The sequence below is a fragment of the Phodopus roborovskii genome, unplaced genomic scaffold (assembly GCF_943737965.1).
Source record: "Phodopus roborovskii unplaced genomic scaffold, PHOROB, whole genome shotgun sequence".
NCBI classification, from domain to species: Eukaryota; Metazoa; Chordata; class Mammalia; order Rodentia; family Cricetidae; genus Phodopus; species Phodopus roborovskii.
The window spans coordinates 9,879,890-9,899,055 of NW_026126576.1; the positions used below are offsets into that span (position 1 = coordinate 9,879,890).

At 37.0% G+C, this 19,166-nt stretch overlaps 1 protein-coding gene across 2 annotated transcripts in view; it reads left to right on the top strand.

Annotated features, from left to right (window-relative positions):
• Nucleotides 1-19,166, top strand: part of Cntn4 (contactin 4) — a 729,371-nt gene that overhangs the window by 479,905 nt on the left and 230,300 nt on the right. For both annotated transcript variants that reach the window (XM_051203477.1, XM_051203478.1), the window contains exon 5: nt 1,620-1,715. In XM_051203477.1, the coding sequence (XP_051059434.1) occupies nt 1,620-1,715 (96 nt within the window). The remainder of the gene's footprint in view (nt 1-1,619; nt 1,716-19,166) is intronic.

The window sequence follows — 19,166 nt, forward strand, 5'->3', positions numbered from 1 at the left end:
AGCATTTAATAACTTTCTAGACAGGAAATATTTAGGTGTTTTCTATCTTACTCTCTAATTTACTCTGTGGTTTGAATTCCAGATGCCTTTTGATTAGCTATTGTATGTTGCACTCTTAAGGCCTTTATGTCCCTTCATTCCTTCAGGAATTTAATTGCTAAATCACTTTTGTACCCTTGGTGAGCTAGCTCACTCCAACTACTGTTGTGGTTCTATCAGTTACTGGATGAAGGCTCTATGATGATAGTTGGGATATTCATTTGTGTATACTTTTTATGTATCCTAAACTTTCTCTGAAAATAAACTTGCTGTGTAATTGTGGAATGGTTATCCAGCCTCATGTGACCCTGCCACTCACAAGTTTCATAGTAAGTATAGACAATAATGATACTGAACTTATATAATTATTATTTCATTGTGGTTCATCTTTCATAAGACAATCTTATCCCTGAAAAAGCAGCCATTAAAATGGCCAAGGAATAAGTCAAAATTATTCTAACCCAGTAACCCCATAAGACATACTTGAGACAGAAAAAAACCTGAAATCCAAAATGGGGTTTTAGATCAAACGATTCAGACAAGAGGGAAAAAAAATGAAGAAATGAACCTTTCCGTAGTCATTATTAGGATTTATACTGGGTAGGTAGGATGTTAAAATACTTTGTTGAATAATGTCTGCCACTTTAGGTATTTTGTATCACTAATTATATACTTGCAACTAGTTTTTTTTTCTTCTAGTTGTGACTTTAGAGCTATGAATGTCTTCTCTCTTCTTCTTATAGATGTAGAAGTTTCTCCCCAAAAGAATGAAAATCAGCCCCTTATCAATATTTAAAAATAGGCATCAATTCTAAACAATATGTAATTATGTCTGTTTACTGTACTTAAAAATGCATATATATATATATATATATGTATGTACATATACATATATATAATATAAAAAATGTCTGGTAATGCTATTACTTAGATTATGTTGCTGAAAAATAATGTGTTTGAGATTATGAGTTCAGGGCCTATATCTGGGGACTATATCTCTAAATATCAGAGTGAGGGGGTAAGAAATCTATATTCTTATATGTATATATGATATGTATATGTCAACACATAAATATATAGAATTATATTTGCATTAAATAGGTGTGTGGAATGAGTATTGTACCAGAAATAAGAATTTGTGTTGTAACAGTGATGCTTACCTACAGAAGGTCATACCAACTTCAGATTCTTCAAATAAGTTGTTAATGTCTAGTAGAATTTTCTAGAATTATTGAGGTGTTGTTTATGTGTATTTTGTAGTATGATATGAAGTTACTGAGTAATCAAAAATTAACTAGTGTTACCAGAGCAACTAAATTACATATTTAATTTTAGTTATTCTCAGTCTAAATAGGCACACATGGATAGTGCCCTTTTTATTGAACAATATAGCAATGGAATCTAGGAATAAAGAACAATATTACTAAAAGTTTGTCAGAATCAGCTAAGTAGAATTTCCCCGGTATAGATGCAATCCAGGATATTTTTCACCACAACTACCTTATTGCAAATAGCATAGTCTCCCTTGGTATTTTAGGGTTGTAAAGCTTAAATGTGTTTTCCTTCATTTCTCCCAACAGATCTTGAAAACTTTAAGACAAGAACAAGAAGCACAGTGTCAGTCCGTCGAGGCCAGGGAATGGTACTCCTGTGTGGCCCGCCACCCCATTCTGGAGGTACCTATAAATATGTCCATGTGTGCACACTTCACAGGTTGATATTTTTCTTGCAGAATGTTTTCTCTCTTGACACCAGCTGAGGGAACAGTGTCATTTATAGAGATTCCCATAGTCTTTCTATGTACAGTAAGGGATGTTGTGAATGCCTCCCATAATTAGAACAGGAAAATAGCAGATTGTACAAATGTCCCATCCCACAGTGTTCCTGGCACAAAGTAAAAGATGACCAAGTTGGACTAAGTCAGAATCCTCTTGCTTGATCAGACAGTGTAGCTAAACTATCACTATCTGCTACATCTCTACAGGCTTAAAAGGAAAAGATGGTGCTTAGTTATTTTATCCCATTCTGGGTCTGGGAAGGGTTCTTTAAGCTATCGCCATTATGATTCTGATACAAAATATGTTTGTTTTGATTTTCTGTACCAACAACCACTTCTCCAACACTCTGTACACCAGCTGGCTATGCAGTGATTCATTTCAGAGATAGCATCAGACTGTATACCAACTGCCTATACAGTATTCAGTTCCATCCTGATGCCACTGCCTAGAGTTAGCATCAGACCCCACAGATCCATGAGGATACTCTACCTCCATTGCCAGGAACAACTAACTTCCTCATCTCTGGTGCTTCTGACCAGCTGATCCTAACCCAGTTTTAATAATTTGTTGTAACAGGTAATAGAACCAAGGGGGAAAAGTCCACATACTATTTTGTTTAATCACACCAAGGGTCAAAAGACACTGAAAAAATCAAGAATTTTAAGCAGTAACCTTGTGCCCTGAGAAATACCACGGTTGTGTCCATAAAAGAGAATACTGAAAAATACCAAGCAATAGCCACTGCACATTCAGGATTAAGTACTGATAGATAATTGAATTTTACAAAGGAATTTCTGTGTTAATTTTAGGTGTGTGATTATTTTGCTTGAATGTAGATTTGCATACCATGAATGTACCTAGTTCCTGAGATCAAAAGATGACATCAGGTCCCCATAACTGGAGTTATAAGTTGTTTTAAGCTGTTGTATGTGTGCTGGGAACCAAATTTAGGTACCCTGGGAGAGCAGCCAGTAATCTAAACAGCTGAGCTTTCTATCCAGCCCTTAACAAAAGTTTTCAGTGACAAACTTGATAATCTCAGGGCCTGAAGAGTTGGGTAAGCAATTAAGATTCTCTTACAGAGAACATATGTTCAATTCCTAGAATCCACATCTTGTCTTATCGTTCTCTGTAGCTCTAGTTCTAGATCATCTAAATCCTCTTCTGGCTTCCTCAGGAACCAGGCATTCGTGTGGTGCACATAATACACAAAGGCAAAACACTCCTACATGTACAGCTAAAGTACTCATTTTCTCAAAGATTAATAATCTCTCTTCTTAGTAATGAGATCTGATTTAGTTTAGCATCTACCATCACAATCGCATACATTTTCTGTTTGGAATTCATGATTTAAAGAGCAAACTTTTGAACTTGCTGTCTGAAACTGCTCTTGTTTTTGTGTTGTATTCAAAATTGTATCTTCCTTTGTATGTATGTGACAGACTGTGTGTGTGTGTGTCTGTGTGTGTGTTTGTGTGTGTGTGTGTGTGTGTGTAAGGTCATAGGTCAACCTTGGATGGCATTCCTCAAGAGCTTCCCACCTGATGTGTTGGATTGTTCTGTTTTGTTTTGAAATAAAGTTTCTCTTGGGTCTGGAGATTTTCAGGCAGACTGGGCTAACTGGCCAATGAGCCTCAAACATCCACTTGTCTTTGCCTCCCCAGTAGGCAAAGCTCACACTCAGATTGTTGAGCTTGTTAGATGAGCAGTTTACCAGCTGAGCCATGTCCTTGGCTCTGTAACTTGCTTTTCCATCTAATGTCACACTTAACATTTTCCACAGAAAAAAAAATTAAAGAGATGGCTCAAAAGCTTGCTGTTCAAGCACAGAACCCTGTTTATGAAGCAGTAGGGAAAGAAAGCAAGAAATGAAGTCTGCCTGGGACGTGGGATTGTTAGGGTGTCTGGAATGTGTGCTTTCAGACAGGAGTTTATTCCTTAGTAATTTATTTCCTTACAAATGAATATCAGAGGCACTAAACTCACAGATATGAGGTCTGCTCCTGTTTCTGAATCAAATCATTATTTTAAATTGCACAAATGTTTTGATATTTTTAGGCTTCACTCTTCCTGTCTTATAAGGGAAGAACTTACAGCTAATCTCTCAGGTCCCTTTTAGTCAAATTTTTCCACAATTCAAACTCAATAAATGCTAATGCATGTCTTTATTAAGTGTATTTGCACTTTTGAAGGTCGGTCCTTCATAAAGAAAACCATTTAACCATGTAGATGTGTTTTGATTCTGGTGAAATTTGTTCAGATTAGAATTGCTAAATATGAAATCCAATTAAAATAAAGATGGGAGTTCTGCTACGGACATCTTCACAGTATGAAGCTTCTATAAGCTGACACTGACCCCAGAGATTTACCTCAGAGTGTATTTTCAAACTATCTCTCTTCCCTGGTGTAATGATAGAACTAAGAAAAAGACACTGTATGATGAAGCGAGGAGGCTGTGTTGCCTGATGATGAGGTGCCTAACTCCTTCACTCTTCCCACAGAGAATGTTATTAAAATTTGCCATAGACTTCTGAAATGTGCCTGTCTCCATTGACAGGAGTCAGCATCTCTGAAATCTACTTCCTTGAGCTGTTCTGACATTCTTGACAGTCTTGATGGTGAAAGACGAGGAAATAAATATTCTCATTATGGGCTCTATTAGAAGCCATGCACACAGTAACACTATGAGTGAGACAGATACAGGCTGGAAATGTTCAAGAAAACAACAAAGAGTATCTTGAAGGTTGTTAGAGAGAATGTCAGACATCTATCTGTTTTGTCCAGTAGAGTTAATGACTGTCTGATGAAATCTCTCCTCTATTCAGAAACCTCCAATGCAGACTGTAGTTACAATTTTCTCATGCTTTTTTTTGCAGCCTGGATACTACCTAAAAGCTAGCAGAATCACCAAAAGCTACTGGACCTACTGAGCATTTTAGACTTAGCATATGGTATCCTAGTTTCAATTGTAACATATCATGCAGGGCAAAGGAAATGACTCAGCCTCTTACTGTACCAGTGGGGTACTTGGTAATGCCATGAAATCCACTGTAAGGGATACTGTTCATCCTGTTTCAAAAAGTGCACATTGTCAGACCTTTGTAAAGTAGCACTGAAATGAGCTGCAGATAATCTTTCTTGAGAAACATACATTTTTTACTGTTCTGTCAATCAGTGTGGTAGTATCATTATCAACTCACAATATGCATATATATGTGTGTATATATATGTGTGTGTGTGTAAGTCATTACATGGTCTTTTACCATTATGTGAGGACACAGATACGAAAGGAAGGAAGGAAGGAAGGAAGGAAGGAAGAAAGAAAGAAAGAAACAAAGAAACAAAGAAACAAAGAAAGGAAAAGAGAGAAATGAGTTTGATGGGCTCTGGTTGTCCTTGGGTGTTCTTTTGTATTAGAAGCAACATCACTGAATTCTGGAATGTTCCCTTATATTCTGCCACCCCCTGTGTCTTTTGGCACCAGGAATTCATGACCTCTAGCCCAGCTCTTGTTAAATAGGATTAAAATGAGGTGTTTTGTGATGTTTCCTTCTGATGTAATTAAGTCCCCAGGTTATTCATCATTGAAACCCATCAACTATTTGTTGAGGGAGATTTGAGACTTTTTCTATGAGACCGAGGTCCTTGCAGCAGTGATCTCACCTGGGAATTTATAATAAGGGCGAAGTCTAAAATCCCACACAGGGCCAGTTGAACCAAAACTTGCTCTTAATGAGGTCTCCCACTGTTCACGTGCACACTGAAGTTTCAGAAACCCAGAGCTGCTTCTCCAGTTCCCACACACACCTTACCTCTGTAGCCAATGGTAGACAGGTAGTTTTAGCATGATCTAGGAAATCTATTATGGCTCTACATGGCCAACCATTTCTTAAAAATAATCTGATTCCATAGAACTGGGGTTGGGTCCCCCAAAATATCATTGTATAAAACTGTAGTTGACTCTGAGGTGGAACTAGATTTGAGATCCAGTCACTTTGATTGTGTTCTATAAAACCATTGTAGGGCCAGCCTTGCTGGGATGGAATCCTTTTATCCCACATCATCCAAGCTGAGTTGCTGACATTCATCATATGAAAAATATATTTAGGGCTCGAGAGGTGACTCAGTGGGGAAAGTGAATCCTGTGTGAGCCCGAAGCCCTAATCTCTAAATCTTCATAGCCACATGAAAGTGGGATGCAATGGTATGTGTCCACAACTTCAAAACTGAGGGGCAGAGACAAGTGGTTCCTAGGGACTAAGTGATCAGCCAGTCTAGCCAAATGGAGAGGTCTAGGTTCACTGAGAGACAGTGATTGAAAACACAAGGTGGGAAGTGATGGAAGAAGATACCTGAAGTCAATCTGTGGTCTCCTTCTGGATGTATACCCATGGGAAAATACACATGCAAGGGCACGCATATACTACACCCAAAATTTTAAGACTTCAAAATAAATTATGAACATGTATATTCTCCTTAGATTTTATTTGTGCCTTCCAGTCTTCTTTTGGTTGTAGACAAGCAAAATTAATGACAAAGACTATTGATTTCCAGGTATTCATTTATCTTCAGTAGTGTTTTACGATTGGCCATCCCTTACTGAACTACTGTCAACAAAAATGTGGCTACATAGAGTCTAAAAAATAAACGAAATAAGCTGATTCTGATACTGAAGTTGTTTTCATTTTAAAGACACTAGCTAGAATTTTCTTGGTTAGAACTTTTCACACAGAGCACACCTCCAAAAAAGTTAGATCCCATTCCCGAGACATCAGACACATGGACTATACAGCAGAGCATCTGTGGAGTTCTTCGTGGTGTTTATACTGCTTTAGATTTACATTCTATATTCTCTTGGTGCTCATAATAATCTAGAAAAGTGAGCACATGCATTTTTATCAATAAGGCAGATTAAACAATGAAATTGTGTATGGGGTCAATGCCAGGATTACTGTAGACTAGGACCTTTTTACAGATGGTAAAATGGAAATATATGTTGTTCTGTCCATACCAGGAATTGTTGAGCTCTAGCCCAAGTCGTTTAAATCCAAATTTCTTAGAGACAGATCTTCTCTGGTATCCTGAGTAATTTTTAAAGTGCCATACATGATATATTACACAGCCAGGCTGGAAAACTGATGTCTGTATATTACCAAAGTAACACCTGACCCAAGAAAACCTTTCTGGCATAAGCCTCTCCAGAATTCTCTCTGTACTCCTTGATCTGCACATATCCACATGTATTATACTCAGAGCTCTAAAAGAATCAGCATGCCTTCCCATTCTGTAGTCACTAAAGGACAGAATAAAGATGGAAAAGTAGGACACCCATGTTGTAACCGTAGCTCTCTCCTATTGCCCTACTGTGCTCTTAGGCTGATTATGTAATTTCTCTGAGCCGTATTTCCTCATTTTAGCTTCTGTTACTATCCTCTCAAACCTACTCAGCTTTCAGCACTAATGCAGCATCTCCTGGATTAGATTCATCCAGTTATGTGCTCAGTTCAAGCAAGCTGACATGTTCCTGAGCCAGAAGTAATCTCACTATGCTAAAATGTAATGTCCTCTGAACCCAGAATAATCATAAAGACTATATATATATATATATATATATATATATATATATATATTGTAGTCAAGCTGCCCGACTTTCCACTCTATACCTCATTTCTACTGTCTTCCCATGCCTGATCTTATTACTTGGCATTTAGATTATTAAGCCTTTTTTGCTTAAATTATCAACCCATTTCATTTCACTATTTTCAGATTACTTCTTGTCTTCATATCTTACCCAGGGATGTACTACTTACTATGTCTCAGTATGAGAGAGAGAGAGAGAGAGAGAGAGAGAGAGAGAGAGAGAGAGAGATTTATGTGTACATGTGCATGTGCTGAGGTCATGGGAAACATGAGTATCCTATTCCATCACTTTTAGCCTTATTCTTTGAGATAGGGTCTCTCAACAAGTGAAGCTAGGCTGGTGGCAAGCAAGCAAAATGACCCTCCTGTCCTTGCCACAAACAGTGCTTGTGTTATAGGCAAATGCATAGCCATGCATAGCTTTCTATTTAAATGCTGAGTTTTTGGAAAAGGTCATCATACTTGGGTAACTAGATCTCTCAGCTGTTGATCCATCTCCCTACCCTAGATACCAATTTAGTTCCATTCTAAAATTTGAACCATGATACCCGGTGTTTTGATTGAAGTATTTTATTGATATCTAAGTATCTACTTATTGTACTTATTGAGCCTCAGTTATTGAATCATACCACACATTAACATAAGCCTAACTGAATCTTGGATTTGATGCTCTATACTTTGAACAACTAACTACATTTCACAGAAAGCAACGTTTGTAATTTTAAAAAGAGGCACAGAAGTAAAACACCATTCGACAGAGCTTGGGTGGAGGGAAAGTGACTGGAGAATGAGGGGAGAAAAGTGGGGAGACTGGTCTTTGGGGACAGGAGTAGCAGAAGAGAAGAGAGATGCAAAGGGAGAGGGGGAGAGAAGGAGAGACAGAGACAGGCAAAGAAGGAGAGAGGAAGAAAGAAAGAGAGGAAAATGAGAGGTTGAAGGGCCCTTTTAAAAGGGAACATAGTGAATGTGCATAGGTAGTGCTCTTAGTGGCTACAGCTAAGGGCAAATCCTGTCAGAACCACAAGGACAGGCCAGTACAGATGCCTGAATACTAACAGAAATCCTTCTACTCACACCTTATCCCTTCTCTTTTCTCTCATTCAACTTGCAGGCTCTATTTCCCATAAATTGGCTTGAAGCATGACTCTCAACTCATCATACAGTATTAAGCAAGCAGAATGAAATTCACATTTGACCTATAAACTCAAATATTGAGTGAAGAAATACAGAAAAAAATGGGTATTAATTCACACAACCAAAACTTAGAAACACAATTTTATTATCTTTATTTGTCATTTTCCTTTACTTAAGCAGGAAATCAATATACTACTAGTATACATATATGTATATGTATATGTATATGTATATGTATATGTATATGTATATGTATATGTATATGTATATGTATGATTCTCTACTTACCCTCATGAAGCAACTCATAAGCAGGCATATACTTTTCAGCTAAGTCTCCTGAGTGATTCATCTAGGGGTTACATATATTATTAACAAAGCAGTTTGCTCTATTGTGGCATTATTAAAATGCTGACTTAGCCATTTCTTTCAGATTTGAAAGTATTTCTTTTAGATTTGAAAGTTGCTCTCTCAGACTCAAAATGGCAGTTGAGTTAAACACTGCTGTAGTTATCAGGAAGATTAAGATTAGTGTCCTTTGTTATATTTGCATTTTCTATTCACTCTGCCTAAATTCTGTTTCATTTCCTTAGGGGAAAAATACAAGCATTGGGTGGACATCAGAGGAGCCAAGATTGTGTGTGTGTGTGTGTGAGTGTGTGAGAGAGAGAGAGAGAGAGAGAGAGAGAGAGAGAGAGAGAGAGAGAGGACAAATGTACCCATATATTGTCAGTTTTGAAAACATTTAAATTACAAGTGTTTAAATAATGACCTTAAAGACATGATTCTTTGTCCCTTGTCTACCCTCTAAGGAAGCTCTGTTTGATCTCTATTTCATGTCACCTGAGAAGTGATTTCCTTGAGCCTTAACTCCTGAAAAATAAATTTAAAACCAAAGTTGGCCAATAAGTTAAGGTAGAGTCACTGGGGATGAATTTTCCAAAAGAGGTTCCTTTTTCATGGACAAAGAATGGGTTCTTGTCATGTGGACTGAGACCACTAGGCATGGTGTTACAATACTGCTGTTCCTTAAGTATTGTTCCTTAAGGATCAAGTCTGGGTAAAACTGACATTAACAGCACAATCCCAATGGAATATATATCCTATCCTCATTTCTAGTTCTTGCAAGGGAACCTTACATGTCCTCTTAAAGAGAAAGGCATCCTACTTCAGTGGCATAAACTTTTAGTGATACAATAATTAGTCATAAGAAAGAAACAAATCATCATTGACATGAAGTATCTTTTGAAATATGATGTTAAATAATCTTAAGTAAATCTTGTTTGTTAAGTCTGGTATGTTTATGTCAACAATATGAATTTGGACTCCTTTATTTGAAATATGGTCCCCAATTTCAATGTTTGTTCTGTTACTTTGCCAATTAGAGAGGGCATAGAATATTGAAGATTTTATCAATGCATCACAGGTTTCAATGGTTTGCAAATGCATGTTCTTCTGTGTTCATTGTCTCTGTTTTTCATCTCATTGCTGAACAAAATAATAAGAAAATAAGAACTGCAAAAAGACCAAACACATTAATACTAAGTGAAAATCACAATTTACAAAGTAAAAATTTAACCATGAGGTTGAAGAACCAATAAATGATCATTTCATGAAGCTCTACTACACACCAAGATTTTTCATGTAGAGTTTCTCACCCTAGAAATCAGCAAGGGATGATATTGTTTTTGAAGCACAGGTGCTAGTTGGGACATGAAGAATCTGGAGATGTGAAAACATACTATGTTTCCAGGTGAGCGCTACCAGGGTTGAGCCAGCAAGAACAGAACAAATGATCAACACTGATCTTTCAACAACACGAACCTGACTGAGCGTCTCTAAATAACCAGTGCACATTCACTGCAGGATCCCTGGGAACCATTCTTGTTTTAATGCTTGCTGGAAATAGACCCTGTGACTCTCAGTTGGGGAAAAAAGAAGGAACAAAAAAAAAATGAACAGTTCTTTGATTACATTTTCAGCAATAAGCTGGTGTTGTTAGGTCATTGTATCATGATGTTATGGTCAATTACACAGGACAGTGAGCATTTGTGGGCTGAGTTATAGAAGTTTAGAATAGTCTCAGGGTAAGTGCTCAAAGATTAAGTGTTTTCCATAGTCAAAAGTCTTAAGAACAAATAAGAAGTTAACCAGTTTTCTTCATTATTAAATTTTGGTGAACACACAAAGAAGGAGATTTCAAGGTCACATTTTCACATGGAAATATTACTATATGCTTCATTTGTGGATGTTTTAAAACTTCCTTGTGTTAATTTTCAAGTGTCTTGGAAGAAAACTATTATTGTAGACAAACTATAAGGCTAAAAATGTTTTGAGCAAATGGCTTTAATATCCATACATAAGATAATAGATTGAAAGCAAAAATTAAAAGTAGTATAAAGCTTTAAGATTCTATATAGCATCTGAATACTTGTTTCCAAAATATTGTTTACTTAACTGGCTATATGTTGAGGACAAACATAATGTGTGTAAAGAGTTTTGAGATAGGGTCCCAATATGTATTCCTGGCTGGCCTTAAATTAACAGTCTTCCTACTTCAGCCTTCTGAGTTAGGGCCTATGGGTATGCCAATATAGTTGACTTCAAACTTAGCTCATTTGAATTAACCATTTTAGCATGGGATTTTACATATATCTATATGCAGAAATAATAGAAGATTCCAAATAAAGTTCAGTGGTTGTAAAGGGAGCAACTCTCCTGGCATTACAAACTATGTCAGTTCTTTAATTCAGAGCCTGACTTGGAGAATAATTGTCACATCTTAGAGAATTGACTATTCATAAAACAACAGGTATCCATTTCACACTGAGCCCAGAAAACTGGTTCCTTCTCTCACTGTAACACACCCCATTTTTCTCACATTAGTTACAGGTTAACACATTATCAAAATCTTCAGTGTCAAAATGACCCCCTGGAAAAGGGGATGTGTCATAATAATACTCCACAGGAATTCATAAATCCATATGGCAGGCACAGCTGGAGAAGTAGTTACAGTTGATAATGTGGTGTTTTAGATGCAATCAGTTGGTATAGCTCTAGATAAGCATTTTAACAGTATCTGTAAAGAGCTAGAGAGATGGTTCCACAATAACAGCACTTGATGCTCTTGCACAGGATCTGTGTTCAGTTCCCAGCACCCACATGGTAGTTTGGGATCATGCGGAACTTCAGTTTTAGACCCTCCATAGGCAAAGGTCATGCACATACTGTACATACCTACATTCATGCAAGCAAAGCAATAACACACATATAACATTGTTTTAAATAAAGAAGATATCCAAATGAATTTGCACCTACTGAAGCAATTTGGAGTACACATGCATGTCATTTCACTCCTTCAAGACAACAAACACTCCAGGAAAATCCTAAGAAATACCACCACTTCTAAGTCCTGCCCTGGATATAAGACACATGTATGTAGCTAAAATTTCTTTCAAATGTAAAGATTTAGCTTATTTCAGGTCCAATGGGATGTGATAGAACACATAAATTAGGAGTTCACAGGTGAAGAGGTTAGAGTGCCTTACTGAGTTAAAATATGAGACTTTGGCGGACCCCATCAGATTCCAGACATATAGAAGATAGAGCACATACAAAACTAAATAACATAGAAAGGTCCCTCATGTTTTGTTGTACGTGAAGCTGACCAAATACTCACATTTGTTCTTGATTGTCAGAGGGAAGAGGAAGGAAACAGGGTTAGGTGACCATTGTGAAATAGATAAAAACAATGTATCCTGGAGTGACAGTGCCTATAAAGTTTAAATCTGAAGTTTAAGAAACTAGGAGGGAAAAGGAATAACGAGAAAAAAATTGTAAGGCTTGTGTAGGTACAACAAGAAAAAGGTTGACACTGAGGGCTGTAAAGATGTCTCCATGAGGAAAAGCAAGTGTTGCACAGAACAAATGTTTGCTTCCAAGCAACCCACACCCACCAGTAGCATAAACTCCAAGGAGTTTAATGTCTTTTTCGAGCCTACACAGGCACCTGAACTCATACATGTATTTGTACTTGCACACACTCACACACACATTAAAACTACAAATAATAAACCGTTTTTAAAAGCTGCCATAGGATATTAGATGGGACTCAAGGACATGTATTGTGGTTTGTTCTGAAAGGAAGTTGTAGAGCAATAGAAAAACATATCATGCCTTCTCGTAATCTTACCAAATACCTATTACCCAGACAATGTTAATTCAGAAATAGAAAGTAGCTGTCAAACTACTTCAAACTTAGGATCTAGCAAAGGGAGTCTGACAACTTGTTGTGGTCACTTTGAAGAAACAAAGGGGCATGTGCTTTGATGGGTGGAGAACCAAAGACCTAGATAAACTATAACTCACGTTCATAAAGAGTTAAATTTTTAAAAATTCATGGTGACTTTGAGAATATAAAAGGAAATATGAGACATTGACTAACGATGCAAAAGAAAACCAAGAACTGGATGTGAAGAGTGTGCTACCAGAAAAATACAAGATGACTGAAAGATTCATCCCTGTTATGTTTTCAACCAAGCATAAAAACAACATCGGGGATTCTATGAAACAAGGATGCTAATGTAAAGAGTTGCCTGTAATACAGAATGAGGCTTAGAAGGAGCTGGCAAAGATTAGAAAGAATTAAAATCTGCAAGGCAGAGTCAGTAAAAAGTCAAATGAACATTATAGAAAATTGAATTAGTGATAAGCATGACTTACTAGATAAGTTTTTAATTCAGAATTCAGTATGAAAGTATAATGATCAGAAACTTCATAAATATGGAAATGGGGGATAAAGTTCCAATTTATGTGTAATCAAAGTAACTGGTAAAGGCATATACTCAGCATATACATGGTAGCCTGTTATTTAATGCCCAGCCCTATTTAGCATTCCATTGCAGTTTGTGCCCAATTTAAGTAGTAGAATAGTGAGTGTTTTCTTCTTTCAGAGCAGGGAAACTATTAATATTTATTTTAATAAATAGAAGATCTTGGAATATGAGAAAATATAAACAGATATCAAATTTGTAAAAGCAGTTAAGTAATGAACTAGAGATATAGTTCAATGTTAGAATCCCTACCTGGCATGCACAAGGCTCTGGTATGAGTGCCAGAACCATTAAAAAATAGTAATGGGTGTATTCTAACCAGAGAAAAATAAAGGTGGACAAAATAAAGCATAAACAAAAGACTATACAGAAAATAAGTACAGGCAGACCACTATATACCTTAAGGCAAAATAGCTAAATATTTAATTTCTATATTAAATATAACAATCTCAGAATTGGGTATATGTGTCCTAATCAAAAGATGAAGGTATAAAATAGCTATTCTACTAAAACAAATTATAAAAATAAATGTTAAAACTCCAAGGGTATTCAAGTATAAAAGCATTTAATTATGAAAAGGTAATTTCATGCCAAAGTCCTAATCACCATGATGATATTCTATTTGCATCATTTAGAACATAAAATCTCAAAGATATATACAAATAGTATATACAAATGGTATATACAAATAGACAGTTTTAGAGCATACTTGTTATTTAACTTGATCAAGTAAATAAAAGTAAAGATATGAAGAATTTTAATATCATGACATTACTGATGCACGTGAACTTAATTAATTTGGTCTATAGTTGTGTGATGCTAGGGACTGAAGCTAGAATGATGCTCATTCTAGGCATCAACAGAGTATAGCCCTAGCCCTGGTTTCCCACTTCCTTTACTACTGCCTCTATAATTCTTACAGCAGTTGGCTCCATATTAAAATAGAACTGAAGAAAATTAAAATCATATCTGGTAAGGATTAACTTTTCTATAATGTAATTAAATAAACAACTAGTTATAGGTGAGTTTCATAGAAAAACAGCACAATAAATTGCAAACAAACCAACCTGCTTAAATTTCAACTCATTTTTATTATCTAAGGTGTCAAAGAAAAAATGTTTCAAGTATGACATGAATAAGAACAGATATGTATGAGACGTTTGTTCTGAGGTGACTCGGCCTCCTAAAATTCATTGTTAAGAACTGCTAGAAGGATGAGAGAGTGGCACAGTTGCTAACCTGTGTCACCCCAGTAACTTTCAGAGTTGATTCTGCTGAAGCTCATCTGGCCAGCTAGCCAGGTGTCACTTCATACATAGGAGCCCTGTCTAAATTCCTTTGGTCCTTCCTGAAGCTCTGTGGTAGAAGAGGATGACTTCCTAGAATAGAGAAAGACCAATCTTTGGTCAAGGATATACACATAGCTGTGCTCCCCTGCTAGTCTCAAAAAATCAAAATCTGTAACAAGTTTTTGCCTAATGAAGTTAAAAAAATAAGAAACCCAAGAGACATGAAATAAAAGAAGATAAAAGACAACTTTATCAAGTTTAAAAACAGTACACATAAGATGTTCCAGAAAATCTTTGAGAAAGATAGGGAAAATATATCTAAGGCAATTCTCTCAAAATAAAATCCATAACAAGAGACATAATAACTCACAACATCAGGATGAAAAAGAACAAACAACTTTGTATAAAAGACTTAAAAGCTGAAGCAAAAACTACAGAGAATTCGATGACCATTTGAACATCTGGATAAAGTGAACAATCTACTGGGACTGAACCAGGAAAATGGAACTAGACCAATTATCTTGAAAGGAACTGAAACTTGTCAAGGATGTACTTTTTCCAAGTTTCTAGGAAATATATTTTTGTAAGAAAGAGCTTTCAAATTTTATAGTAATTCCTTTGCCAAATAATATGAGTCAGAGCAAAGATAAGATGAAACAGACAAGTCAGAGGCTTATCATATGAAACTAGATTAATCCTGGCATCATCGGAACTTGACAAAGGCAGCAAAAGAAGCAATGATGTTGCATGTGAATGTTAAGAACACACGGCAGACATGTCAGGCAATATTTTAAATATTTCACAGACACTTAGAATCCATCTTAGAGATGGAAAAACTCCCTGAAATAGTAAGTAAATATGATATTCCCCCAACAGTTCTGGGGTAGTAGTGGAGGAGAAGTGGGTGGAGGGAAAAGAAGAAGAAGGGGAAGGGGAGACTAGTCAAGATGTAAAGTATACATACATATATATACATAGAGAGGAGGGAGATTTCAAAAGTGAATTTAACTCAAAACAAGTATCCTCTTCCCACCAAAAGCTGTTTAAATTCTAACCTTCTCTAGGATTAAAAGCATAAAAACAAAATTATAAATTAAAATCCAAACATTTGGGGTTGGGGTGCTGGCTGAGTGCATAAAGCATTTACTATGTCAGTCTGAGTACTAGACTTTGTTTCCACAGAATCCATGTAAAACATCAGACAGGAGTGGTGGTCCTCTGTAATTCCAGGACTCAGGATTTCCAAGACTGAGTAGCTAATCTGGCTGAATTGACAAATTCTGAGTTCAGTTAAGAGACCCTCAAGACCAGGCTACAGAACCCACAGAGACAGCTGACCTGAGAAAGGGGGAGCTAATGGACCCCCAGACTAATAGCTGGGAAACCAGCATTGAACCGACTCAGACCACCTGAAATGGGTCTCAGTTAGAAGGCCTGGGAAGTCTAAGGGACCACTGACAGTGGAACCAGAATGTATCCCTGATGCACGAAAGGACTTTGGGAGCACATTCCCCATGGAGGGATACTCCTTTAGCCTAGAGATAGGAGGGTGGGCCTAGACCCTACTCCAAATGACTTGACAGATTTTGATGATACCTCCTGGAAGGCATCATCCTCCCTGTGGAGTGGAGAGGGATGGGATGGGAGGGGTGGTTGGGGGCATGGGGGGAGGGAACTGGGATAGGTATGTAAAATAAGAATATATATATGTATACATATATCCTCTGTCTCGGTAAATTTAGAAGAAAGTCATTGAGAAAGACACTATATAAATTTTGGGACTCCACATGAACACCCCCCCAACACACACAAACACAAGCCTACATATGTGAACATACATATACTCATGCATACATACTAAAAAACTTCTAGTACCATGAAAAGTAAAAAGATATGCCTATGACCTGCTAAATGAAAGTGAATCCCACAGTTATTAGAGGTCATGGAGACAAAAGACAATGAAGGAAAGACCGGTTTCACAGGGTTTAATTATGCCATATTTTCTGCTGTGTTACTTTTGTATGTCAAAAAAGTATTTAAAGTCCTAATATAATTGAATTCAGGAATCTTAAGTCTGTAAAATTAGACTTAGTATGGCCTTTTAATATTTATTATCTCTCTTTAATTAACTTTAAAAAGCAAAGAAACAAACAAAAAATAACAGCACATCTTAGCCACTACTAGCCTTTGCCATGGAGACTAGGCACACTGGTCGCCTATAAACTGTATAGCTTTTTCATTATATTCTTTTTAATTCAAAATTCTCTCTGTTTGCCCAAATCAACATAGCAGCCCTTACTACTTTGCCTTGAGAGATGGGTTACCACTAAAATGCCTGGCTTGGCAGTATTCCACTTGCTTCTGCCTGAAGCTGTTCAGAGTCTCTGGGACAAGTGTCCAGTGAGTCACAATAAATCAGCACTCAGCAATTTTCAGACAGCTTGGCTTTCGGTGTTGAATCATGTGCGCGTGCACACATGCACACACATATGTATCCTCATTCCCTGATGTCAAAGCAGCCCAGTCCAATTAAGAAAACTGCTTCTGGATGAGTGCACAGTGCTAAGGTCACTGGTTCATTTTCAGGTTAGGAAACTTAAATTCCAGTTGTCAGAGCCTCTATTATCTTTTTCCTACTTAAGTGGGGGACTGTGAAGTTTGTCACTACAAATCAAGCAATGAAACAAAAAGGGAAGCTAGGACAGTCAGTTGATCCAAAGGCTGCAAGCAGGTATCTTCTGATGTAGTGTTTGAGTTTACAGTAGATAGCATTCCACATTTGCTTTCCACTGGACAACTTTCAAGTTCCAACCACACTTAATGTACCCAGCAGTAGTCCTGAAGAGCAGAAAAGGCAATTAATGCAAGTTTTCTCAACTTGTACCAACATTGCAGAGAGCACATGAACAGTGAAGAATCAAGTGTCAATTAAATGCAGAGCGTCAGGGCTCTGCTTCTATAGTGGGCTGTTCTGTCAGTTTTCCAACCAAGAAAGGCTTTGCTGAAGAAGCCTAACAGAAGACACTACACCGTTAAGTACCCCATGTAACCTCCCCAATTTGGACCTCAGAGTAGAGAGCTTAAAGTACATAAGCTCTCATGTGGCCATACTGAAATGGCCAGAATGACAATGAGCAGGCTTGTTAAAGGAGCGAAATAGCTAGGACTAAAATTAATCCTCCCTAATCCTAGTTTTAAAGATTTCTTTGCTGCACACAAGTGTCTTTAAACAGAGTTATGGTCACCCTGCTTCATATATAGCCCATCACATTCCATTCCAATAGAAACTGATATTCACAATATAAGTAGATTATCATAATGCAAACGAACAGAAGCATTGTTGTTTTTGTAGACAGGAGAAACAGTAAAGTTTTGAGAGTTTGTCAGTAGGCTGATAGGATGTGTTTGCATTTGCCTTTGAGATCCTATGTTGTGCAAGAAAAAAAAAATGAAGCCATTTGGGTGTTGATCCTGAGATATGTAATTTATGCATGTGTGGCTCATGTAAGCTGTTACCTCTTAATCACCCAGGAGTCCCAGATCTTGAAATAAATTAATGATCCCCTGCTGACTATCTGCTCTACTTGTAGTTCTGCCTTCAAAACATCTGTCAGCACTGCTTCCCAAGGGGACTGTGCGCAAGTTGGAAAGTCTGACATTGTACATTAACTACTTTGAGATGTCCTCCATTAATAATGGGCCGTTCTCTGTGAGCCATGAATCCCCCACCCCAAACACCCATGCTTCTCCTTTTATGTGCCACTGGGCCTGTCATCTGAGAGACAGCTAGAGAAAAGGCATCTGGCATCTGTAACTCATAGGGGGTTCATAAAATCTAAACCAGGAATGTTATTCTCTCAAATGATGTTCCTAGAAATGCTAAGTTATGAGTGAGTGTTGGATTAATGACATTTGTGACCTAGTTGGTGACAGTTTATATACATACATACATACATACATACATACATACATACATATATATGTATCCTCACACACAGTGCCACACATATCCTAAATTTTTATTTAATAAGTGTTTTTCTAATTCTTATATGGGATCCAAGAGTGAACCCAATTATTTTGAAAGCATTGTTACTGTGAAGAAATTGTCCTACGATGTGACAACTATGTTGTTAACATCTGTTTTCTAATTAATGGTTGAAAAAAATTCTGTGAAGTGAATCAAAAGTACTTCTGTGACTCAGGAAGAATTGTTTACTATCAATTTATATTAGATACAGGTAAAAATAAGGGAAGATTTGGGGCTAGAAGAGAAAGGTTGAAATTGTACTGTAATGTGTTTCCCTTTGGTTCAACTAAAAAGCAAAACAAAACAGGAGAGGGGGAAAAAGAAAGGGGAAAGAGAAAGGGAAGGAAAGTTGATCAAAATAATAGATAACACTCTATATACACATGTTTAAATCTCCAAAGCTCATAAACACTGCAGTTTGCTGTTTATT